The following is a 25171-nucleotide window of genomic DNA, read 5'->3' on the forward strand; positions in this document are numbered from 1 at the left end:
GCCTTGGTTTCCCACGCCAAGGTGCTACTGGGTGGCCGCATTAATCATTCGGCCACCGGGGCTAGATGATTATACTGAATCTGAAGATCTTATTATAATCATTCACAATCTCTTCAGAAGTGTACACATTGTTGAAGATCACTGCACAGAATGAGAATCTAAACATGAGATACATTAAGCTGAAAGATCTGTCAGAGTCATTAAGCTTTAATAGTGATTAAAAAAATAATGCTGCAATTAGCTGGCTAAGTCAGATATGATTATATTATTGAATTGAATACAAACTTACAGACAGACAGTTAACAGAATTTTAACAAGTCTTAAGATCTGCTATGTTTCTACACAGAAAAGCAAAGTCATTGTAAATAGCTGATAAAAAGATAAATCTCACAGACTCAGAATGATATTCATTCTCATAAACATAGAATGAGTTTTTCAAATGAATCTTACACAACTTTGAGAAAGTGAACATGTGAGATAAACATTATAAACACTTCACTGAGTGTAGATAAGTAAGTAATCTTACATTATACTTCATATACTTCAGTTTACACTATCTCATATTGAATGAAGAGCTTTCAATATCTTTCTGTTTATAGATCTTCATTCATGATCTTACATCTGAGTTAAGAGTGAAATAGAAATGCTTAATCTCACAGCTAGACACAGTGAAGAAAGTATACAATATTCTCATTGTACAGAAACAAGTGAGTCAATTATAATAGAAAATACTGCAATTGAGTATATCTCAGCAGAGAACAGATAATCAGACTTCTACAACACAAGTCACACATCTGAATATAATAAATATAGATTTGAATATCATTGCTAAAGCACTGAATTCTCTGAAAAAGAAATTCTCTGAGTGAAAATCTTGATATTATGAGTATCAAGCTTGCTTCAACTGTAGATACTAAAATCATAATACAAAGAATTGCACACAGTATACACAGTTAAAAGAAGTAAGAGAGTTAAAAAACTAGCAGAATCAGTGAGCTTGAAGACACTCACTGATATTCTATGAAAAGTCTTTAAAGTGAAAGAGATATCTGTATTAGATGATTCTCTGAATTCTGTGAATATCAAGAGAAAGCAGACTTCTGAATGAAGTGTGAGTGAGAATAATAAAGCAGACACTCATCTTAATATTTTAAGACCTGAAATATTAATGTATAAAGAGCACTTGAGTAAGAATTAAGAGATAACTGCAAAAGTATTAGCAGATACAGAAGCATCTACATAATATATTAATGATTATATAATTCAAAGACTGAAAGAGATTCACTGAGTAGAGAATTCTCAATACATAAGATTGTCTAATAATTAATATTTGATATTATCTGTAAGAGTAAGAGTTTCCTTGCACTTCAGAGAATAATCTTGCTATATTTGAGTGTAAGAGCTGTAGAATATGAAATACAATCTTATTCTCAGACTTGATTAGTTTCAAAGATTCAATTCACAGATTCAATGATGTATGTATTATATACAACTAACTGATAAGAAGAAAACAGTTCATACAATTCTATCAATCAATATAAGAAGGACATTTCACATCTCTGATATAGAAGAGTTAAGTCTGCTTACACACTAATAAGTAAAGAGAATAATTTACAAGATCTTATTCAAAAGTATTCTGTATGTTATACAGAATCTGAAAGTGAAGAAAATTAAGATAAAGAATATACAGAAGAATAAGTATATGAAGAAGCTTCTGAAGAAGTATGAAAAGATCTTCTGAACAGATCTTTCATCAGAATTACTGCTGAAATGAGGATTTGTATATGAGATTGACACAGAGAATGTGAAACCAGTCAATCAGAATGCATATTCCCTGTCATAAACACATCTCAAAGAACAGAAGTGTCAGATCACAGACCTTCTAGAATATGATCTCATATAATTCTTATCAAGTGTATGAGGCTTTTCAGTTCTATTCATGAAAAAGATGAGTGAGAAGTAACAGATGTGTATCAATTATCAAGCACTCAATAAGCTTATAATCAAGAATGAATATTCACTGTCACAGATTTAATAACAGTTGAATACAGTTAAAAATACCTGATATCTATCAAAGATTGATCTTCTCTCAGAATACTGATAGATTTATATAGATAAACTATCAGTTCTGTGAACTATATTTAATATATAATGAAAGGAGTTTGAATTTCTGATAATATCATTCAGTCTGATAAATATGCCTGTCATCTTTTAAATAATGATGATTACAATTCTTTATAAACAGAATGAAATCTCATATCTTATATATCTGAATAACATTCTAGTCTTCTTAAACTCATATAATAAATATCTGAAGTATCTTGATAAAGTGCTTACAACTCTGACAGAGCATAAGCTCTATATTAAATTAACAAAGTATATGTTTGAAATGAAAGAGTTGAAGTTTGTAGAACATGTAGTGAGTGATAACTGTATACATCTCATCTCAGAGAAATTAAATATCATAGTAAATTGACTGTGACTGAGAAATGTATATTATATATAACAGTTTCTTGAGTTGATCTCATATTACTGCAGATTTATCAAGAATTTCATATAAATAGCTGCATTACTCTCAGATCTCTTAAGAGAAATAGATACTAATCTACAGAAGAAGAAGTTTTGATCAATTATCTAAAATACTGTATATAAAGAGGCTTTTCTCACACTGAGAAAATGTGTAATAATATCTTTAGTACTTATTCAATCAGATTGTGATAAATCTTTCTACATTGAGATAAATATATCTGAATGAGCTATCAGAGATACTCTTTTACAGATGAGTAAGAACAGCAAGCTACACTCAGTGATATATAATAATAGAAAACTATCAGATGCTGAGCTCAATTATTCAGTGTATAAAAAGAAATTACTAGTAATTAAGTATATACTGATATTATGAAATAGATATATCAACAATAGATATATAACAACAGTGATCACAGATTATAAAAGTCTCATCTATCTATAATTAATGATAAAATCTTTCAAACACTTAGCATATTGAATCTCAGAGTTTTAAGTATATAATCTATATATTAAATACTGAAAGAAATCAGACACTGTAATATCTGATGCAATCAGTCACAAATCTGATTTCATAAATAAGAATTCTGTAAACTAGATATAAGAGAAGTTCATATTAAATATACTGAGAGAATACAAGAAATCAGAATGAGTGAACATAATAATCTCTCACTTAAAGAATAGCAAGATATTGAATAATAAGTATCTTATAAAAGTAGTAGAAGAGATACTTCTGAACTTCAAGCTGAGAAAATTGAAAAACAATATTATGCTTTACTGTGATCTAGAATATGTAGAAGCTTTCTATTTAGAATATTTATTTAGATATGACTTGATGACTTGTATGCATAAGAAATTCAGTCACTTAGAAAGCTCTGAACTCATGAATATACTTGAATCAAGAGTGTACTGATCAAGTATGACTGAGAATATTCAGATATACACTTATAAGTGTCTGAATTGTCAGGTCATGAAAGAATCTAGAAAAGGGTTAGAATATAAGAAAATGCAATATCAGATAGAATGTATGATACAATCATTCAAATAATGAGAGATAAATCTCATAGACATATTACTGTGAACATTAAATGAAAATCATTGAATAATCACTGCTATTGACTACACTACTGATTGATCACTCATAAAAGCAGTTTCAGAAGCAATAGAGAAGATGATGATAAAGTTTCTACATAATGAGATCTATGTTAACTATGAAATACTGCATGAGATTCTAACTGATAATGATGTAAATCTTATAGAAGAAGCAGTGAGGCATTTCATGAGTCAGTTACAGATAAGATATTGTAGAACAACATTATATTATCTGTGAATAAATAAGAAAGTGAAACACTTGAATGGAATCTTGAGTAATATGCTGATGAAATATCTAGTGAGCAAGTCTATGAGACTATGAAATGAATATCTTAGATAGATACTATTAGTCACACAGATTCAACAGTATGCAGTCTTCAAGTGTTCACTATTCTATCTGTTGTATGAATTGCATCCGCGCATTCTGAAGAATGCTTTGAAAAAGATGAAGAAGAGAACAGCAGTTGCAGATGCATTAGTTGTGAATACAGTAGAAACAATAGTTGCAGACACAACAGTTACAGATACAGCAGTCATGAACACAGAATCAAGATTGAAAGAGATCAGCCACACATGTGCAAAAGCTAACAAGTTACTTTTAAATTAAACAATTCAATTAAAAAGAATACAAGACTCACTAGTTAAGAAATTAAGTCTTAAGATAAGAATATGAGTTCTTGTACATAATGAGAGTTCTGAGAAGTTTCAATCTAGATGATTTGAGCTCTATAAAATACTTAAATCACATTCTCTGAGAATATACACATTGAAAGAATCAGAGAGACAAATCTTATATAACTTAATAAATGATTCATATCTTATAAAGATAAAGATGCAAGATCTGAGCAGATTATAATTATTTACAGAACTATCATCAGTGTTGAAAAAGAAGAGACTTATAATTAAAAAGTCTTACAAAGTAACAGAAATCATAGATGCTTATGAATCAGATAATCTTACTTATTTCAATCTTTTCATAATTATAAGAAAAGAATAAGAAGTAATGAAGAAATCAGATAAATATCATACTTTAATAAGTGATGAGACTGTAGTCAGTTGTATAATAACACACTGCAGATAGTAGATACAATGTAGTAAAGAGTAGTCTTAAAATAGCAGACTTACATATGAATCAGATCATAGAAGAAAAAGGAATTCAGAGTTGAATTTAACTGTTTACACTAGTTCAATTACAGAGATAACAGAGAATGAATCATCTGAAACATTCACAGATGTATAGAATTAAGTTATCTCAATCTCTGAGAACACTCAGAGATCAGATGAGATTAGTTTCAATAAGCTATTCACTGTAGTGATCTGAGCAGGTGAAGAGAGACAGTATAATACATAAGACAGAATTATAAAAGATGAAAGCTGTTAAATCTAGTCACTGAATACTGTATCATATAGAGATTACATAAGAGTAGTAACTAGCAGACAGAGAAAAAGTGTAAGAAAAGAAAAGAGATAATGAATTAGTCATCAATTAGAAGAATCAGCTGTAAAAGATAAATGTTATCATATATATCTCATTCATTTTTATATATTATATATTTAATCTATTTCCAACATCATGTCATCTGAAAAACATCAAAAACAAAGAAAATCTCAAAACTTAAGATTTACAAGAAATTCAAGAGCTGTAAGTTACTTTTATAATAACACTGTACATGTCTCTGATTTCTCTATCACTCTGTATATGATATTAATATCATTTATCACAAGATTGACTGAAATACCAATATAGAAATGTGTACACATATATGTAGAAAAATTGAAGAAGAGCATGAAATCTGCAGAATCAGAAGCCAGAACAGAGAGAACAGAGACAGAAGAAATGAAAGAAGAAGAAGACACAGAATCAGATAAATGACAGCAGATGTTATCTGAGACTGAATACTTATAATCTGATATGCACACAATCTTCTCTGCAGAAGAGAGAGAGAAAGCACTGAGAGAAGCTTGAGAGTGAGAGAAGATAGTCTCAGTGATATTATTATCTTTAATTAAAATGATCTCTGATGCCAGAGTAACTAAGAACTATTATTAGCATATAAAACTGTAAAAACAAGAGTAACAATTACTGAATGAATACTCACTGATCTTAGAATTATATATACAATTACAATATGCATGAGACTTCTCAGAAAGAGAGAGAGAAATACAGAGAAATACAGAAAGTAGAACACAGCATGTGAACAGCTCATTTTTATAATAACATCTTAGATAAGATGTATGAGTCTCATGTCTGTGAGTGTAAAAGAGTACAACATCTGCATTTCTATTTCTGAAAACACAGATATCTTTTGCCTGCATCACAAAGTTAGATAATAAATATCAGAGAATAGACTGATACAGATCTATCATTCTGAAGAAATTCATCAGAGTAAATATCTCTATAATATTAAACTTTACAGTTGTAAAAAGTTTCTTGATATCTATAAACATCACAACTTCATGTATAATAAAACTTATAATGATTTTCTCTAAGAACAGAAAAATCAGCATCAGAAAGAGAAGATAAAAAAAAAAAAAAAGACTTATAATCTTGACACTGTTGAGAAGAGAGGTGATTCTTTGATATAAATAAACAATTATCTTATCATGAATATTTAAAATAAATGTAATAATCAGTGTCTGTGACTGAGCTTCAGATAGTCATATTATATACAGTCTTCATATAATAAATTATTTTATAAGTCAGTAAGAAGAATAGAAGTATACACACTGAAAAATATAGTTCATTAAGTCTACACAATATCTTCTTGAAACAGAGAGAGCTGATAATGAAAGCAGAGACAGCAGAAGCAGAGAGAGTAGAAGTAGTAGAAATAAGAGTCACAGAAACAAAGATAGCAGAAGCAGGAGAATCAGATACAGAGACAGATATAGAAGATTGAGAAGAAGCAGTAGAGAAAGAAACAGAGAGAGTAGAGAGAGATATAGAAGACTCAGTCATATATAGTACAGATAATTTCTTTATTATCACATCTCTTAAGTTCTCAATTAATAATTCAACATTGAGATTACAATTATTGATAAATGCAGATCTGTCAACATGTGAAGATTCTATATAAATTAAAATAAAATATCAGTATCTGTATTCATGCAAAACACAATCAGATATCTGTTAGAAAAAGAAGATAGAGAGTATATAAGAAGATGAAGAAGATGTGTCATCTATAATAGTATATTCTGATAATTGTTAGAGAATAAACAAGTTCTGATCATATTCTATAACACATTACACTCACTGTTAATAAACTGCTCAGTATGAGCACTATGATAACACTTGTTATAAGAATGAGAGATTATTGTCAAAAACATGTAAGATGTGATAGATGAATAGATAGAAAGTGTTAAATAGAAGAAGAAGTAGAAATCTTGAATAAGATGATAATATTTAATGATAATGATAATGAAGAAGATGATTGAAGAATGAAAAAAGTTAGTGAATAAGTAATATAATATAGTGAAAGTTTCTTTATAAGAGTATACACAGAATACTAGCTGAATCAGAAATAGACTACACTATTATGAACACTAGTGACATGCTAATCTGCATGAAGCTAGAATATACATTATAGTTACATGAGCGTGACTGAATCTGATGAGAGAGAATGTGATTTGAAAGAACATACAATTATCAGATAATAACACAGTCACTTCTGAACATGCTTATAAATGTAAAGAAGCTCTAGCAGTCACTAATTAATTTAGATAACATATATAAGAAGCCGGCGTACGCCTGTAATTGTATACTGACTTAAGTAACCTTTGAATCACATCTGAAACAGCAGTTCTTGACTGATGAGAACTACTTCTGAAAAGAGAGAGCTAATGTGATGAGCTGTACTTGATCAATTATATAGACTATTCTATTACACTTCACAGATTTTAATCACTTCATTCTTGAACACATATGCTCTGATTCTCAGTCATTCTTGATTACTGATTCTCAGTCACTATAAATATATATAGATTCTTTCACTCTGAAGCTTCACTGCATACATCATCATATACACATATAAATATTCACTTTAATCACTGATTCTCACACTTTCTCTTTCTTTTCCTTCTCTAACATTTTTCTCTTTATTATATAAGACCTATATATTATACTGATCTATTCGGCGTAGGCCTCTTACATTAATTAAATGTAAAAAAAAAATATTCTCATCTATAATTCAGCTGAAACTAGAACATGATTATTTCAAATCTTATATACAAAGATTTAATAATAGATTTGATTCAATAGAATGCTCATTCTACAATACAAATAAAAATTCTGAGTATATTGTAATATACTATGTATTATACAATAGTCTCAGAGTCAGATTGAAAGAGAAGTATAATTTAAATTAATTAAATATAAGATTCTTATTCTTAACTGAGATAGAAATTAAATACTTAATAGACTTTCTATCAGAAACTCAAGCAGCTATAAGAAAATAATAAAATTCAGAAATATCTAAATATGAAGAGAAGAAAATTAATTAGATATAGTCTGTTAATACAGCTATATACTATCTTTTAATAATTTATTTTATTATAGTCTCTCTTTACTTTACTTTTTTCTTTCTATTCTTTTCTATCTATTTATTTAATATGTCTATCTTTAAGACTATGTTCTCTTTTCTTTTGTCATGATATTATCAAATGATTTCAAAGTATCAGAAGGTGTTAAAATACTGTAATTTATAAACAGTTTTTATATTCTGAGCTGGAATTTTCTGATTTTACATATCTGAAATTGGTAAATGTATAATAGACTTAATAGTTGACTTTATAGATATAGAAAAAACTCTGAGAACTAAAAGTTCTCAGATAGATATCATAGTCTCTGACTGCATACATCTATAATTGAAGAAGAATAATAATAATAATAATAATAAAGAGAAAATAGAGTAATAACAAGTTCTTGAAATATAAGAACTTGAAAAAGTCAGTAAAATTCTTGAAAAACAGTATCTGATTGAGATGAATGAAGAAGTTCTGTTAATTCTTCATACTCAGACTAGATAACTACAGAAGATAATTAAGTTTAAACTTGAAATTTTAAATACAGTTTAAAAAACATTGAAAATTTCTAGTATAGTTACTAACTCTTCTTCTTCTTTTTCTTCTTTAAATCAGAAAAAAAAAATACACTTAAGTAGCAGAATCTGCTGTTTCTAAACCTGCTGTTTTAAAATCTGCTCAAAATTCTGAAAATACTCAGAAGAAAAATGCTCATACTTCTCTTCATAAGAAAGAAAAAATTCTGCAATTTATAAAAGGTTTTTGTATTCTGAGCTGAAATTTTCTAATTTTATATATCTGAAACTGACAAATGTATAATAATTAGCTTTACAGATACTAGAGAAACCCTGAGAACTAAAAGTTTTCAGGTAGATATCATAGTCTCTGACTGTATACATTTATAATGAAAGAATAATAATAATAATAATAACTACTTCTTTAGTAGTTTATTCATTTTTACTGGTTCTTTTATTTCTATCTTATCTTCTAATTCTTGTCAGTCTTCTGTGAAATTGTCAGCAGATGACACTCTTAATCTTGTATGTAGATCTCATTTCCTAGTTATACAGCTGCTCTGCTGGATTGCAAATGTCTACTCAGGCAGAGACTCAGAGTGGTGGCTAAGGGGGATGTTGAATTGCCTCCCTTGCAGGCCAACTGCTTCCGCCTCACGCTTGCTGATCGGCGATCGCAAGCTCCCTATAAAAGGCCACGTAGCAGCTAGCTTCTCATAATAACAACCAACTACTCTAAGAACATCTCCATCATTACAGTTGCACAGTGATATTACAGGGTGCACTCACTAGAGAGAGTGAGTGCGCTTGGCAGGGTTACCTTTTAGTTTGTTTCTCATTTTACACCTACAGAAAAACGAATAAAAACAGGGAAAAAAAGATAGAACAAAACAAACATAGCTATTGATGGCGGATGGTAGGAAAGCAAACTGGAAAGAAAAAGTGAAAAAGAGCTGAAGGAAACGTTAGAGGAGGAAAAAGAAGAAAATGAAGGGCGTGTTAAAAACAATCCAGTGAAATAATTAAGGATATAATAAATAAGTAAGACTTGCTGAAGGACATTACGGGGAAAATTGAAACTTTGCTCGCCATATATTTTGTGTCGCTAGCTCGGGCTCCTTCCGTTCCGTCTTTCCTTCTACTCTTCTGTAAAAATATTACGAGCAAAAATTGGTTAAGGAAAAATGTGTCGGACCAAAGCACAGTCATCGCCAGAGCCGGGGGAAAAGAAGAGAGGTGGAGTAGCTCCAGCGAGGGCAAGTGACAAAAAGTAAAGCGGAATAAAGTGGAAAAGGCAGAGGAAAAGGAAGGAAATGAAATGAATACACACACATAAGAAAAGAGTTATAAAGGGATATCGGTAAGGAGACTTGCGGTAAAAGTATGGCCTGGAGATGGAAGAAGAAAAGGAGAAGTTGCGTGCTTGGGTTCTAGAAAAGGCCCAATTGCTCGTCGCTCGGGTGTAGTCAACGAGTACTTGCATCCAACGAGGAAGGTGATACAAGGTGGGTAATAGAAATTCCTCCGACAAAAGGCTGAGTTAGGTGGCTACCTGGGCAATAATCGCCATTGAAAAGGCTTTAGTTATAGCCGTTCATGGTCATTCTTTGAGAGTTCCTGCTCAATTCCCGGTCTGCGGAGGGGCTAATGGGTCGGCTGCCACCTGAATGCGCCGTGGCGCTGCTCTCCTTCAATGCCAGCAGCTGTTTCGCGCGGAAGGTCTCGTAGTGGATCTGGCTGGTGGTCTCGATTAGGTCCTGGAGGTGGGTGCGCGTGAGGAAATTGCGGAGGTAGACAAATTCGCAATGGTTCTCGTCTTCGACGTTTATCACGCCCCAGCGGTTCTGGCGGCCGCGGACTTGCTTACCACCGACGATGATGGATTTTTCGCTTCCGACAACCGCGAAAGGGATGATGTCCTGCACGTTGTGTTAGATGGCGGGTTTTTCTTTGAGTAAAATGTAAGTAGATTTACCTTGATTTGAGCGTTAACAGCTCGCTCCTCGTCATCCAATTCATCGTTATCATAGGGGTACATCTTGAGATTGTGGAAGGCAAACTCCTCCTTGATTCTCTCCTTGAAAGCCAATCGCTCTTCTAGGGTCAAAGAGTCGGATTTGGCAATGACAGGCACAACATTGACAACATCGGAAAGTTTCTTCAGGACGACGATATCAATTGGTTTCAGGCTGATTTTACTGTTAGTATTGCTGTGCTGAAAAGGCATTGAGAAATAGCTACGTACGCATGTCCAGAGGGCTGGATAAAGAAGAGGCAGCAATGGATACGTGTATCCTGAATATAGCGCTCACGCTGAGCAGTAAGCTCCTTTCTGAGATAGGCGGAGTGCTGATCCTTGATATACTTGACAATTGGGTCCCAGCTGCAGAGATATCAATCAGCAAGTAATTCGCAACATTATTCGTCCCATGTTTCGCGTGCTTCGCATACCATCTATCATTGTTGACCTGGTCCCCATAGCCGGGGGTGTCGACAATGTTCAATCGTAGACGCACGCCGTTCTCTTCAATTACTGTTGGGGGAGAGATAGAATAAGTATTTACATATTTATTTATATAAGATTTTTGTGCTTGGAGAGGGGAGAACGTACTATGGGAGACAGCTTGAATTTCGGTGGTTGAACGCACAGGCTCATCTGGTCTCAAGCGACCCTTGGAATCGATCAGGTGGGAGGCGAAGATGGTATTGATCAAGGTCGATTTGCCCAGTCCGGTTTGGCCTAAAGATATCGCCGATATTCAGTATTTAATGTCCATTATAAGGGTTGGAATTGAACTTTCTAGGCCGTGGCCAGCGCGAAACCCGGATTCATGTAGAGGGGGAGGGACAGTCTGAACAAAGGTATGGCACCGCACGTACCAACGCAGATGACGTTGAATTGAAAGCCACGCTTCAGTAGTTTCCGCTCGATCTGCGAGGTGATACTATCAAAACCAACATGGCTTCTGGGGAAGACGGTGTTCTGTGGAGAAGCTGGGGATTGTGGTGAAGCCATAATAAGAGCGAGGAGGAAGACAACAACAGCAGATCAAGAACAACACAGAGAGAGGTGTAGTAAAGAGGAGAATCAAAGAGTGAAGGAGAACGACAACAGCCGGGAAAAGATGAGCGGGAACAGCAGCTGGGGGGGGGATCGAAGAGGGAGCAGAAGCAGACACAGGAGATAGAGAGAAGCAACAGCAGTAGTTAGGAACAACACGCCCCTTATTATTTTCTGGATTGTTTGAGCGTTGGTCAGGGGGAACCAGCGCTAGGCTTCTTTGGGACTAGCGAGTCACTGTAGCTCTTTCTCCTCCACTCGACTCGGGCCTCATTTTTGCTCAAACTATTTTATTTCAACCAATTCGGCCGGACAACCCATCACCACCACCCAATTTAGCTCTCCATCACGATATACGTCTCCTCCATAGGTTATTATACCGGCCCGCCCTCCGTGGACTTTATATACACGCCTGCGCTCCCCCTCCCCGGTCACCTTGGGGCCCCCAAACACACCACCGCAAGATGTCGTCCCTCCCAATAGCGTTCTCCTCCGCCTCGATGATCTCCCGGCTCTTTCCCCGACTCTCCCTCCAATTCCCACACACAACAAGCCAATTGCTACGATATACCCATACCCCGAACTCCTTCCTGGTAGCCGCTGTAGCCGCTCCCGCAGCCATCACCCTCGGAATTCCCGCGATCCTCTCTGATATCTGGGACTCGGTCCTGCGCGCCGTGCCCAAGAAGAAGACCTCCCATATGAAGAAGAGACATAGACAAATGGCCGGAAAGGCTTTGAAGGACCGCCTAGATCTGAATACCTGTTCGAGCTGTGGGCAGACTAAAAGGGCGCATTTGTTGTGTCCGACTTGCGTCAGCGGTGAGTTTTATTGGCTCCGTTGATATATACCTTGGATGAGTGTGCCTTTGACTAACGGGCTGGTGGCCCTGAAGAAATAAGACAGGAATGGAGAGATGCGGAAAAGAAGACGGCTCAAAGCTCGTGAATTTCTTTTTCTACGCTCTGTTGTATATCATGCTTTTTGGGAAGGTAAAATGCGCTGTACCATAACGCCCCGCGCAAAGGAATATATAAAGAGTGGGTTTTCTGTGGGCATAGCATTTGGCGTTTTGGATTTGATATCACGATACAATTGTATTTTTATTTTATATCTTTTTCTCTATCTATCTATTACTTTTCCAGCTACTCGCCTCGGTGTCTATAAACTCTTGGTAATATTGCAACGGAAAGCCAATCGACCATAGATTTCTAGATATTTAACTGTAAAGAAATATCACTACGTTTAAATTTGATGAAGGTGTAATGTAATATTAACAGTGATATAATAGCAAATACATACTTATCTTTTGTAATCGAAAAAAAGAAAAAAAAATCATTGTCGTACCTAGCGGATCCGAACCCCCCAACTAAATATCAGCAAAAACTCTCGAAGCCTCTCACTGACGTCTTTGGGTCAAACTTGGTATAGAACAACAATTCCACACCTCACAACAAGCAAAACCACACCACATCACCATGATAGAACACATCTCAAGCCCATAAACATGGTAGGCCATCCTCCAAAGTCTAATACATAAATCATTCAATCAAACATAAATCCCGTCTAATACACAGCGTGGGGGTAAAAAAATAGTCAAAGCAATATTTGACCCTACATACAATCGACAATGGTAAACCGCCCCCCCCATCCGCTCCTAAATATCAAAACCCAACATCAAGAAATACATTTATATATATATGTATAAAAGTATCCAGCTAAAAGAAGTACATCGACAGCTCACCCCGTCGAGATATTCTCTCTCGCCTTAACCCCGAGCCAACTGATATCCTGCTCGGGCGCATCTTCGCTCAAAGTCCACTCCACCGCCGAGACAGATTTCCCCCTAGCCCAGTCCATCGACGGCGCGCACAAGATTGGCTGCCACCACCTAGCTGCAAGCAGGGATGGCACAAGGCTTGTGAGCGTTGGGTTTGGAGGGGAGGTTAAGGTGTGGTCTTCCGTTGCGGGCGGGGTGTGGGTCGCGGATGAGGGGGTTGGTGGAGCGACTGGTGGGAAGGGCGGTATGTATTAAACCAGTCTAGCTTTTACTTTTATGCCTCCCCTTCTTTAGAGATGAATAGAAAGGCATTTGATTTGGGATTTGATACATATGGAACAGAGAATTCGGGCTAATTGTATATATGCAACGCAGACACCAAGCGGAAAGTCAGCGAGATATGGGCCGCCGCACTCTCTTCGGATGGCGAGTATCTCGCCGGCACGACGCTGGATGGACATATTAAAGTCTGGCACCTGGATGGGACCGGGGAGGATAGTAAGGTGTCTCAGATCCGCGACCTGGAGACGAAGGGTAGCTTTGGCATGTGTATTGACCTGGTGCGTTTTAAAAGTTCTGGAATTATATTTGACGGCGATGACCGTCTACGTTTTGCATTCCCCTCCCTCTCCCTACTCTGTCCTCTCCGTATATATCCCCAGATCCCCGTCGAGGTTATAACGCTCACACGTTTTTGTCGTCAATGGCATCCCCATCTCTAGTCGGCAGACGGCAGCCTGACAGCATCCGGCCACCAAAATGGGAACGTCTATATCTTCCTCAATGAGACGGGGCGGATGATACATTCTCTGTCCGGTACGTGAAATAGAAACCCCTTTTCTACCTATTTGATGAGTTAACCATGACATAACTCCCTCTTCCCTTATCACTAAAAGAAACGAAAGAAAGCTAGCTAACAAGATTTGCGAACAATACAGGCCTAGTCTTACCTGTCCGAGCCGTAACTTTCTCGCCGGGAGGAAAACTGCTCGCAGCAGCGGGCGACTCCAGAGTAATTCAGCTCTATGAAACGTCCTCTGGCGAGCAGGTAGCTACATTAACGGGGCATACGTCCTGGATTACCTCTCTGGACTGGAGTCATACCGGAGAATTTCTTTTGAGCTCGTAGGTTCCTTACCTCCTTTCTTTGTTATCTAGGACGTTCCACCCCACTATCCTTTGCTATTTTATAGCTATCAGATTGTCATCCTACTCCAGACACATCCTGCTCTCATTATTGTTAACCTTAACACTTTGAACCGGCAGATCCCTCGATGGCAGGGTTAAAGTGTGGTCGATTGAACGGAGGGCGTGTGTGGCGACGCACTCTGAGTCGGATGTGGCTATATGGAGTGCGAAGTGGTTGCCAAAAGTTGGAGCGACGGCTGAGAAGTTTGTCACGGCGAATGCTAAGGGGCGTATCACTTTTTATCGGGAGGCTACAGGGGGATGAGAATGAAAAATATAAATGGAAGGGACGGGATGAAGGGTATTTCGTACGAGATGAGGGGGTGGAGATTCATCGAGTACGACGTTGATATTAAAATGCTGCTCCGGTTTGGAGGTGAGGCGACAGAATAAGAATTAATAGGGGGAATTGTTCAGTCCTTGGTCATGTTTTAATGAGACACAACAAATATATAGACATGCAAAGGGGAAGAAGCCCCGAGTCGTTAATAATAAACGAAATATAGTCATTAAACCATTCCCTCAAACACCCATCCAACAATAATCATCAAAGAAGAAAGAAGACAAACATGCCCAATGTACAGAATCCCCTCACTTCAAAGCCGCCACAAACAACCTCCTCATCCTCTTCAAAAAAGCCCCAAAATCCCTATCATCGTTCACAACCATCAACTCCTGCTCCACCGCCTCCCTCTCTAGCTTCGGCCGGCAATGGAAAACTTCATAATCCCTACTCGCCGTTCCCAGCTCAAACCACGCCTCCCGCTCCCAATCCTTCTCCACTAAATGCGTGTAGACAATCCGAAGCCGATCCTCGCGCCCAGCCCCTTCAATACGCAGACACAGGTAATCTTGCCAGAACTCCAGCTCGGGCGTATTCAGGCGCGCCTGGGCATCGAGGTTTCTGGCGTGCGCCTTCTGGGCTTCTAGGCGCTGGTTGATGGTCTTTTGGGTCTCGTCTATTTGTTGCTTGAAGCGGTCGCGGGTGGCGAGGCGGGCGTCGCGTTGGGCGGTGATGGCAGTGATGGCTTCGTGCATCTCGGCAGCTTCTGCGGCTTCCTTTTGTAAGGTCTGCGCGTGGGTTTGGGATTTGAGGTCGAGGATTTCGATATCTTTTTGTTTTAGGCGGCGGTCCTCTGTAAATATAGGAATAATGGGTCATAGTATTAGTATTATTACTTTTTAATTTTAATTTTTGTTACAGTGAGAGAATCGCAAAATAGAATTAAAAGACTTATTTATATTCCTGAAAATAAAAATTGAAAGGCTTGGAAGTTTGGATGTGTCAAATAACCCAAACATGAAATCATACCTTGCAGCTCAGCTAGGTTCACGCGGAATTGATTTCTCTCCTCAAGAACTTGCTTCCTGCCCCTTTCTATAAAGCTGTCGAACTTGGCCGTGAACTGTGCCATGCGGGTGCGTAGATCCTCGAAGCCGAAGTTGATGCTGGGTAGCTGGTCCGCCATTGACGGGGCATCTGCCGACGATAGCGGCGGGCGCATGCCACTTGTAGATAGTGATGGTTCGAAGGGCATCGACATTGTTGCAGATAGCCTTGCGACGTATGTGTGATATGACAATAGTGCTTGCGAGTTGGCGTTGAGCGAGGTGTATATCTATATCGAATGGGAGGGTTCACTTTTCGCGTTCATGACGATTTGCCGGACTGGTTGCGGCAGCAACGGGCGACCGACGCTAACTCAATCGGGCGGTTAGCTCGGCCTGCGCAAAAAACGTCCATTTAATTTATTGTTTTTTCTTGCGTCTGACATCTACCAATTTTCTACTCCGTACACACTCGCGTGGGATTGCGTCTGATGTCCTGATGCACCTTACATTAACGAGCTTGTCAAAAAGCTTTAATTGCGGACTGATCTAATTGGCCCGATATGATGTCCCGCATACCAGAAGCCCACGTTAGATGCAAACCAAATGGGTGACCATCGAACAAACACCCTGCAATACGGGCATTTGGGCAGTGCTACTTATCTACCCGATATACAAGTATGGGAATTTTCACGCAAGATCGATAAAGGTAAATCCAATAGCCATTTTCATTTTCGTATATGCCTACTTTCATTATGGCTAATATGTTACTTCTGCAAACACAATAGAGCCTTCTCTCGTGTTCTACGGCCATGTTAAATGCGCCTTCCCAGCTCCAGCAACACCCGGCGCTCGGATTGAAATCCAGGATAGCGACAGGCTGTTAACCAACAAAGATGAAGATGCTTTGCTGAAAGTTAGGCCGGAGCTGGCTCCGGGTTTGGGCCTCCTTCGCCGACATGAGGCTTCATCTCGGGCTATCACCGCTGCAGTGGCCAAGTTTGACCCTCAAGTTTCCAACCTCCTGGCCATTGGGAATGCGATCAACCTTGACCGACGTGGCGGCAGAGGTGATTCCACTGTTCCAATAGCAGTTCTTGTCTGTGGTGACTCCGCTGCGTCTATTCAGCTTGTGGAATTGGATGATGAGGGAATCGCATGGCCCCCGGACAGTGATGGCCTGGTGAAAGTCCCTACTCTCCACAGCCGGCAGAAGGCACTGTGGATGGGGACTGCTGGGCCTGTGCAACAAATATGTTTTGCGGAAACTGTGGATGAAAAGAGTACATGGTTGGCCGTGCGATTTTTACAGTCCAGTATTGTCTTCCGCCCTCAGCGGAACAAGCTTCCAATTTCTGTCCACTATGACGATATGGATTTCATGCGAGAAAACCTAGAAGATACTCGTTTAGATGCTAACCCGGTTCTGGAAATTCCCATCTCCAGCACCGGTGGAGTCCCGCATGCTGACATCACATTTAATCCATGGTATCAACAACAGATAGCGGTTGTCGATCGCTTGGGGAATTGGACTATTTGGGATATAGGGAAGCAACGCCAGAGCACTTATTGGCACGCAGACCCCGGTCCATCTGGTAGGTTGGACGGTGAACGCACCAAAAGAGATCATTACGATGGATGGGCTGCGATTTCATGGGTGGGAAATGTTCATAAGTTGCTGGTCTGCGATAGGCGGAATATTGCTTTGTATCGAATAGAGACTGATCCCATGCAGCACTACGCCGTTGACGTTAACATTCAGCAGGAGTCTGAGTGGATTCTGGACATTAAAAGGAGCCAGTCGAATCTTTCAAATATATTTGTTCTCACAACGACGCAAATACTTTGGCTACATGTTAATTCCGATGATTTCTCATCGTCCAGCCAGCGAGGAGATGGCCAGGAAATAACCGTTCTACTCTCTTGGCGCCATTTCAGGGACCCAGAAGATACCAGCCTTCAATTGGCTCCAGTGCTGATCCAAAATTGTACTACTTTTCACCTCCCTTAAGCATGGATTTATTTCTCTATCACTGGTGTGCTAATATTAGTTGTAGCTTTGTCCCTCATTATATACTCGCAACTGAACAATATGGCACAAGTCTTCCGTTTTGCTTTTTCTCCAGACGACCCATCGATTCCATTATCAGTCGCCGATCCGTTCTTCCTTCCGCTGCCTACTAGTAACAACCGTGATCCGAAAGCGCTGGAACCTTCGCCAGAGGGCGTTTACTTTTCGTCTTTGATTTTTCAGCAAATTGTAAACTCCATCGTTACCGACCCCACCAATGGCAGCAAAACCCTCACCCTCGTCAAATTTATTGGCCAGCACTCTAATTTGGAAGTTATTGAGTCCTTATACGTGGCGAAGGCGGATGGTGGGGATGAAACTTACGAGCAGTTTAGCTCGACTCCCCCACAGGTGAAAACGGAGAAAAGTTCAAAGTTGGTTGATGATGATGATGATTTCATAGTGGATGATTTGAATGCGGTAGTACTGCCACCGTACGCGGGGAGGAGATATTGGAATAGAAGTCGAAATAGCCGGGAACAACTAATACGTGCTTCTCCCTATGGTGAGAACTGGGTTGATCTGTATGAGTTGGCTTCCTCCGCTGTTACTGAGCAAATAGGAAACAGAGGGAGGTCAACCATGTCTGAGAAGGGATCCCAAACGTTTAACAATTGGTTGGAGGACTTGACTGCCAACTTTGAGGAATTAGTCTTGGGTGATTCAGCATTATCATCGAACTCCAGAACAATGTTCGTGTATATCCCCTCTTTGAATTAAGCGATATAATCCTAACCTTGCTCAAACACAGGCTTGATATCCTCCCATCCTCTCCATTTTTGGATGACATTGATCGAAGTACTCACGATTTTGATCGATTTGTGACGCGTCTGGAGGATCCTGTGCAAAATATGCTACCCCTTGGATACGAAATCACTCATCTACCGATGTCATATTACCCACCCTCGAACATCTCAATACCCGATACTGGTTCCCGCAGGATGATACCCACTAACATCACTAAACTCTACGACTCCCTTGTCCGCGACTGGCTCTTCCCTCTCCCGGGCGACTTCCCAAACAAGATCCGAATGGCCAAAGAAAAAAACATACGAAACATCGTCATGCAACTGATACTCTCAAGAATCGTTCTAACTAGACGTTCGATTCCCGAACCACACGATCCTGGTCTCTGTCTCTCCGAGACTGCCGAAGAAGACCTTTCTTCTTCCCATCCGTCCTCGTCGGCCCCGTGGCCCAGCCAAGCACCATTATTTACTCAATCGCAAAACCCTACAGTTACCACCACCTCCTCTGGTGGACAGAAGGAGCTGGAGCAATCTAGCTTCTTACAACCATCGTCTCAAAATACAACCGCAACCACAGCTACAACCATGACCCCATACGCAACCCTCCGCCTCTACACCTCCTTAAAACAACCCGACCAACCCCGCCTCCCTCGCCGCATTTCTGACATCCTCTCACACTGGAAACTCGGCACAAACCCCTCAGCCTACGACTGGCAAGCGACGGTCCGCACGCTCCGTGACGAAGAGGAGCAGGAGACCGAAAGCCAATCGGCCAGTCGACGGCGAAAAAGACGCGAGGCGAGGCGGTTACAGAGACGTCAGCAGCAGCAATCGCAACAGAGCTATCTACCGTCTTCATCTGCTACTGCTACTGCTCCTGCTTCTACCCCCACTCTTGCTTCTGTTTCTTCTATTCCTACCCCTTCAGCTTCGCAGGTGCCGGTTGTGCGGATGTGGGGGAGTCAGCAACAGCAGCAGTCGAGCCGGGGGATGGGTCAAGGGTCATTTTTGGGACCGGGGACGGACAGGGGCGCGGTTACGAGCTCACAGATGATGGTATGGAGTAGCCAAGTTACGGAGGAAGCGGATGTGCCGATGACACAGGTTGAGAGTGGGGTGTTTGCGGGTAGAAACGCGAGTAGTAGGAGGGTTGCGAAGGAGAGGAAGAAGAAGAGGGCGGCCGGGTTTTAAGTCGGAAGCAGGATCTTTCATGGGTTAGTTACATTGGACGATTTTTTTTCTTTTTTTTCCTAAGGATCGGCGATTGTCGACCCCCTATTTGAGAGTGGTGTGAATTGCACACTTTTTTTCTTTTTCTCACCCTTGTCGTAGTTAATTACTATGTTGAATCCGCTTTATCGTTAACGATATAAACGTGCACAGTTAATCATTTCGTTAATCATTTCTAACCTATATGTATAAAAAACCCCATCCAAGAATATTTGCAAGTTGTCTTATTTCCACCTCTCGACTCATCACCGTATTAATCAACACGGGAGAATCCGTAGGCAGCCAGAGGCTAACGTGCCTAAAAGCAAGAACGCACCCAAGCAAGAAACAACCAGCAAGGAATACAAAGTAATGTAAAATCAATATAACCAATGCGGAAAAATAATATCAACAGGGAAAAACCCGCATGAATGTAAATACATAATGAAAGCCCTTCCTACCCGGGCATTTCCCCGCTTCCCAACCTCTCTCCATCCGCCCCCGCCTCCACCCCGCCGCCGGGCGTGGCTATCCCACCAACTCTCCTGTCCCAATCCGTTCCACCCGCCCACTCACCCACTCGCTCCTTTCTGGGGAAGTAAAGTCCTCGCAAAAATCACTTTAGGTCTCGGAACAAGGATTGTACGGCGCATATATAGGTGTGTGCGCGGGCGCTTTCGGCCGTGGGAGCGAGGACTTCCGGCGACAGGCCGTAAAGGATGGTAGTAATTATAACGATAATGAGCTTGAGAATACAGCTCTGTTGTACTATATATCCAAGGCTAGAAGCTATGCCATAAATTTATGTATGCATATGTAAGTAGTGAATATATGCATGGTTAGTGTGGGCCATGCATGTAAGTTATTGTATTTGACGTTTTCCCTTTGACCTGAAAGGGAAACGACGACTCCGTGAATTGGTCTTATATATATATATATATATGGATATAAGTTATCCAAAACCTGAACGGGACAATGGCCGAATTGATGCTATTGGCAGGTAAAGGAGGTGGTTTGATGTGGGGAGAAAATGGAGTGCGATATCTGTCACTGCAGAGCGAATTCTACCGTTCGTTCTCGTCGATCGTAAACAGCAGTTCCAAGTAATAAAGCTACCCAGCCAAGTTGTGGTTTTCGGTTTTCTCTTTCAGCCGTAGAAAAAAAAAAAAAAAAAAAAAAAAACCCAAGTCAGGTGAGTTCTCCCGGTCGCATTCATTTAGCGATGGCCGAATATGTCTATTTCATCAATGTCGCTTTCATCCTCCTCGTCTGTATCCTCTTGATGTTCGTCATCATCAGAGGCATCCGAGCCATCGATGCTTTCACTTTCATCTTCCAGTATTACCACTTCGTCATCGTCCTTTCCATCCCCAAATATCCCGAACGTAGGCCTGAAAGCTTTACTACCCCAAAAGTCGATGTCATCGTTATCGTTATTGGTTGCTGTGTTCTTATTCTCATCACTACGAGGATTCGAAATCGACCATACCGAATCGCTCCGGCGATGAAGGCCGAAATAATTCCCGATCACTGCAGGGACAGTTCGTGGAGGTATAGTGGAAAAGGATCGACGATAGCTTGCTGTTTGGTCCGCAGGCTGAGGGGTCCCAAGGCTGGGATTGGGATCGTTTGCCGGGACTGACCTTGACATAGTTGACAGCAGAGTACTTTCGGCCAGTGCTTGGGTGTCAGAGCTTTGCGGCAATCTGGTCAAGCGAATTGGTATGGAAATGTTACGGGATATGTCCCGGGCTCCATTGGTTTCATGACTGTGGGTGTTCTGATCATTGTGATCGCCAGCAGTGAGGAGACGTATCTGCATTGTGTTGTACGAGTAACATCTGCGACAATAGTCAGCAAAATAAGTTAATGAACAGTATATAAAAGGATATTGGCGTACATTTCGCATTTCAAACCCAACCAGTGGTAGTGAACAGCAGATTTCGCGGAACAGTCGTTGCAAGATATAAGAGCTCTTGTATCCCTAAAGTCCGGTGGCATTGGCTGGTCATTGATTGTACGATCTAGGCTTCTGAAGTGTGCCTCCATATTTGCAATAGTCTTGCTGCAAATAGGACATCGATAGGACGTTTTTGAGTATTGGGAAAAGCATTTCTGATGGATGCTATGGCCGCACTTCATGAATATGACAGTCTCTGGAGAGGTGAACATATATTCACCACAGATTGGACAGTCACACTGCGTTGATCTTTCGATACATCTATGGGTCTGCTGGATAGAGATAGGTATGCAGACAGAGCACGTCTAATTGGCCGTCAGTTAATTCTCAAACTTATCCAAATGAGAACAAGACATACCTTGCAGTGATAGTAATCCTTGCCAATACCTTGACCAATACGACAAATCCCGCAGTCATTGCAGTGGTAAATGCTTTTCTGGCTGTCGTTGTCCCAGAGCTTGCAAACCGAGCAGTAGTAACAAGCGGCCTGGACACCGCACGATTTACACCATTGCGCGACCGGTTGCGGAGTGCTACAAACCATGCAGAGCATGTTTTGAGTCGCTCTTCGAATTAAAACGTGATCTTCTGCTTGGTCGTGGCAAAATCTGCAAGGGTACCAGCACTTGCATGTGAAGCATTGAAGCTTTACTCTCCTCTTGTAATGTTGACAACCCAGTTGGAGATTATCCTCTTCCACTGCGTCGTCATTCGCGATTTCTTTCGGAAACGAAATGATGCTCTCAGCAGTAAGATCAGATGATGACTCATGTCGAGGTGCATAGCTAGGTCGTAGATCATCATCAGTGAGATGATAGGACAACTCGAGTGAAGCAGCAGACGTGACCGAGGTAGGAGTCGCGGTAAAGTGCCCTGAAGATCGTTTGCCATGCGAAACAGGAGTCCACGGCCGCTCTTGATCGCGAGAGCTTCCAGGCGAACGTGACTGGCCATACCTTTTGTTCAGAGATGAATTATAATTCTCCGTCATAAGGGCATGAATCAACCTGGCCTTTTCCGCATTAGAAACCTTTGCATCCCGAATATTGTGTATCCTTTCTCTCAAGGACTGCATTCCATCATCCTCCGGCAATGTTGATATGGCTTTCCCATTCCAGTTGAAATCGTTGACAACATATGGGTCACTCTGGCCGCCGCTCCTTTCGTCGAGATCTCTAGTTCGTTCCCTATCTTCTCTCCTAAGGTTCAACAGGGAATTGGACGAAGAATCCATAAGAACAGGCCCTGACCTTGGAGTTGGAGTTTGCCTGGCTCTATTATTTGAGTCCGCGGAATGCCGCCCAGCGGTACCGTCCATGTCTTCTAGGACCGCAGCATGCGATTCTACCGGAAAATGGAGAAGTGAGGGCGATAGCTGGCTCACACCAATCTCGGAACGAAGATCCGCGTAGGCGTTTTCATGATGAGGGGTAGTCGAGGAATGCGATACGTCCTCCGAGATAGCAATGGAAACCTCATTTTGGCTGGGTATGTGGCTTCCCTCAATCGAGCGATTAGGATCGGCCATGTCAGCACCAACTATCCCACCTCTAAGTTCCTCCGTTTCTGGGCCAGTTTGCTGGGTTTCTGGCCCCGCATCTGTAGGATCTGAGAGCGATCCTTGTAGTTGGCGGGCTCTCCGGAGCAGTGATTCGGACAAGTAAGAGGAAAAATAGCTGCTCATTAAGCAGAACGGCAAATAAAAGACACGCAGAGCAGTGTATTTATTATATAAGTATGTATATATCTCCAATTCTTCACATTTCCAGTCCAGTTGTGGATGTTGAGGTTGTGTGCTGGAGAGGAGGAAGGTGTAGGGCAAAAGTTGCGGCTGACGTCTGACACCAAGCACCTGACATGTGCAGCTATCCATTCCTAATTCGATGCAATGTACTCCGTACATGTACATACATTATTATATATAGCACACAAGATAAGAGCATTCTATAAATTTTAGGATTTACCTGGGCTTGGAATGCATTATTGCATTTGACGTGTTTATTTATTTTAATTCCCAGATTGGTTAGTCCATCTACGGAATTGGCTGGTAAATCTAGCTATAGGGTACGGTGCTACTTTTTGTCGCAACCGTCATGCTAGCAAAAGATAGAGAGAAAGGTATCTCTGTCGATGCACCTGCTAAAACTTGAGATTTTATTCATCCTTCATGTACTTGTGTCGTTAGACATCATACCCTTTTCAAATGCGCTCCAAATGCGCCTGACGCGCTGACATCGCGGCTTCCAATTCATTTCCATTGCAGATTTGAGGTGCAATTAGGTCTTTGGTAGCTTATTACAGAAATTGGATGGGCCGATGGGAGTAAATATCCAATTTATTTTCTCATTTAAGACATAGACCAAGGCTTTCATTAAGCATCTTCAAGGTCATCTCAAATGGCCTGTATGCGATAGCCCTCATTTGGGCACGTGCTCCGGTTTGGGTGCCAAAACTAGTGTGACTATTAGATATGGAGAAGGGGCAAATATCAACTCCTTCTGGGGAGAAACAAAATCTTACAACTTGGGGTCTCCCTCCGCAAGCTTATGTGGCTGCTGCCAGAATCTGACGTGCAGCAGATTTTTAACGATTTTGTGTTCAGTGCTCGTGGAGCTAGACGCAAGTCGAAGAAACTCAAGGGTGTTAACAACTCTCCGTGGATCGAACTCATTCGGCGTGCCATTTCGAAAAGATTTCCGAAGAGTCCAGAGGAGGACGTGACGTGCAGGGCTCGAATAGCGTACGGCTTGTAGGCCGGTCCGGTAGAGATGTCTATAAGCATGGAGGACGGCGACGTTAAGAGATTGGGCCTCGAGCGCAGCGACAGTAAGCAATATCTATGGCATAAAATGAGCACAATGTAGATAGTTAAAATATTTTTATAAAAGAAAGGGAGATATCGTTGGTATCGTACTAACTTTCGACATGGCCATGGCAGCAGTCGCAGGTGCATGCGTTCCAAACCAGTATCATTGCGGAAAGCAGCGGAGACGTTTATCTCAGGCCGAGAATAACATCAGCGGCACAGCGGTGGACCTCAATGAACTCGAAAAACGGTTATTTAATCCATCCAACTGCCTTGAGCTCCCTTCCTCGATACGGGAAAGCCTTGTTGTACCGAAGAGAGCTCAAGCAATAACGAGTCCCGCCAAAAATTGCTCCCTGCGAT

The 25171-nt window shown here is 40.4% G+C and overlaps 6 protein-coding genes across 6 annotated transcripts; 2 read left to right on the forward strand and 4 right to left on the reverse strand.

The window, feature by feature from the left end:
• Window positions 1-9113: 9113 nt before the first annotated feature.
• On the reverse strand, window positions 9114-12041 carry BDBG_09109 (septin like spn2). The gene is made up of 6 exons (XM_002620505.2): window positions 11535-12041; window positions 11266-11394; window positions 11106-11187; window positions 10900-11037; window positions 10630-10843; window positions 9114-10573 (listed from the first exon to the last, which is right to left on the reverse strand). Exons 1-6 carry the CDS (start codon window positions 11668-11670, stop codon window positions 10235-10237), a joined length of 1038 nt encoding a protein of 345 aa, XP_002620551.1. The 5' UTR covers window positions 11671-12041; the 3' UTR covers window positions 9114-10234.
• On the forward strand, window positions 12004-15525 carry BDBG_09110 (WD domain-containing protein). Its single transcript, XM_031723876.1, has 8 exons — window positions 12004-12537; window positions 12612-13226; window positions 13313-13349; window positions 13456-13740; window positions 13872-14056; window positions 14219-14312; window positions 14435-14621; window positions 14763-15525. The coding sequence occupies exons 2-8, from the start codon at window positions 13224-13226 to the stop codon at window positions 14947-14949; spliced, it is 978 nt and encodes a 325-aa protein (XP_031581234.1). The 5' UTR covers window positions 12004-12537; window positions 12612-13223; the 3' UTR covers window positions 14950-15525.
• On the reverse strand, window positions 14989-16343 carry BDBG_09111 (kinetochore protein spc25). Its single transcript, XM_002620507.2, has 2 exons — window positions 15997-16343; window positions 14989-15820 (listed from the first exon to the last, which is right to left on the reverse strand). Exons 1-2 carry the CDS (start codon window positions 16226-16228, stop codon window positions 15276-15278), a joined length of 777 nt encoding a protein of 258 aa, XP_002620553.1. The 5' UTR covers window positions 16229-16343; the 3' UTR covers window positions 14989-15275.
• A 99-nt stretch (window positions 16344-16442) lies between these two features.
• BDBG_09112 (uncharacterized protein) lies at window positions 16443-20958 on the forward strand. Its single transcript, XM_031723877.1, has 4 exons — window positions 16443-16722; window positions 16802-18001; window positions 18071-18776; window positions 18836-20958. The coding sequence occupies exons 1-4, from the start codon at window positions 16620-16622 to the stop codon at window positions 20022-20024; spliced, it is 3198 nt and encodes a 1065-aa protein (XP_031581235.1). The 5' UTR covers window positions 16443-16619; the 3' UTR covers window positions 20025-20958.
• On the reverse strand, window positions 20207-23935 carry BDBG_09113 (CHY zinc finger domain-containing protein). Its single transcript, XM_002620509.2, has 3 exons — window positions 22361-23935; window positions 21943-22307; window positions 20207-21883 (listed from the first exon to the last, which is right to left on the reverse strand). The coding sequence occupies exons 1-3, from the start codon at window positions 23909-23911 to the stop codon at window positions 21259-21261; spliced, it is 2541 nt and encodes an 846-aa protein (XP_002620555.2). The 5' UTR covers window positions 23912-23935; the 3' UTR covers window positions 20207-21258.
• Window positions 23936-23938: 3 nt separating this feature from the next.
• On the reverse strand, window positions 23939-25087 carry BDBG_09114 (uncharacterized protein). The gene is made up of 3 exons (XM_002620510.2): window positions 24921-25087; window positions 24523-24839; window positions 23939-24454 (listed from the first exon to the last, which is right to left on the reverse strand). The coding sequence occupies exons 1-3, from the start codon at window positions 24933-24935 to the stop codon at window positions 24346-24348; spliced, it is 441 nt and encodes a 146-aa protein (XP_002620556.2). The 5' UTR covers window positions 24936-25087; the 3' UTR covers window positions 23939-24345.
• Between the last annotated feature and the right edge of the window lie 84 nt (window positions 25088-25171).

Source organism: Blastomyces gilchristii (genome assembly GCF_000003855.2).
Source record: "Blastomyces gilchristii SLH14081 genomic scaffold supercont1.35, whole genome shotgun sequence".
NCBI classification, from domain to species: Eukaryota; Fungi; Ascomycota; class Eurotiomycetes; order Onygenales; family Ajellomycetaceae; genus Blastomyces; species Blastomyces gilchristii.

Coding starts and splice junctions, on each gene's coding strand:
- BDBG_09109 (XM_002620505.2), bottom strand. CDS start 11,670: ATGGCTTCACCACAATCCCCAGCTTCTCCACAGAACACCGTCTTCCCC. Junction 11,188..11,265: donor AATTCAAGCTGTCTCCCATA/GTACGTTCTCCC, acceptor CTCCCCCAACAG/TAATTGAAGAGAACGGCGTG. Junction 10,574..10,629: donor CTGTTAACGCTCAAATCAAG/GTAAATCTACTT, acceptor CACAACGTGCAG/GACATCATCCCTTTCGCGGT.
- BDBG_09114 (XM_002620510.2), bottom strand. Junction 24,455..24,522: donor GCGGAGGGAGACCCCAAGTT/GTAAGATTTTGT, acceptor TAGTCACACTAG/TTTTGGCACCCAAACCGGAG.
- BDBG_09112 (XM_031723877.1), top strand. CDS start 16,620: ATGGGTGACCATCGAACAAACACCCTGCAATACGGGCATTTGGGCAGT. Junction 16,723..16,801: donor TTCACGCAAGATCGATAAAG/GTAAATCCAATA, acceptor CAAACACAATAG/AGCCTTCTCTCGTGTTCTAC. Junction 18,002..18,070: donor TCCAGTGCTGATCCAAAATT/GTACTACTTTTC, acceptor TATTAGTTGTAG/CTTTGTCCCTCATTATATAC.
- BDBG_09111 (XM_002620507.2), bottom strand. CDS start 16,228: ATGTCGATGCCCTTCGAACCATCACTATCTACAAGTGGCATGCGCCCG. Junction 15,821..15,996: donor GAACCTAGCTGAGCTGCAAG/GTATGATTTCAT, acceptor CTATATTTACAG/AGGACCGCCGCCTAAAACAA.
- BDBG_09110 (XM_031723876.1), top strand. Junction 13,350..13,455: donor CCTACATACAATCGACAATG/GTAAACCGCCCC, acceptor GTACATCGACAG/CTCACCCCGTCGAGATATTC. Junction 13,741..13,871: donor AGCGACTGGTGGGAAGGGCG/GTATGTATTAAA, acceptor TATGCAACGCAG/ACACCAAGCGGAAAGTCAGC.
- BDBG_09113 (XM_002620509.2), bottom strand. CDS start 23,911: ATGTACATGTACGGAGTACATTGCATCGAATTAGGAATGGATAGCTGC. Junction 22,308..22,360: donor AGGATTACTATCACTGCAAG/GTATGTCTTGTT, acceptor ACGGCCAATTAG/ACGTGCTCTGTCTGCATACC. Junction 21,884..21,942: donor TTGGGTTTGAAATGCGAAAT/GTACGCCAATAT, acceptor CTATTGTCGCAG/ATGTTACTCGTACAACACAA.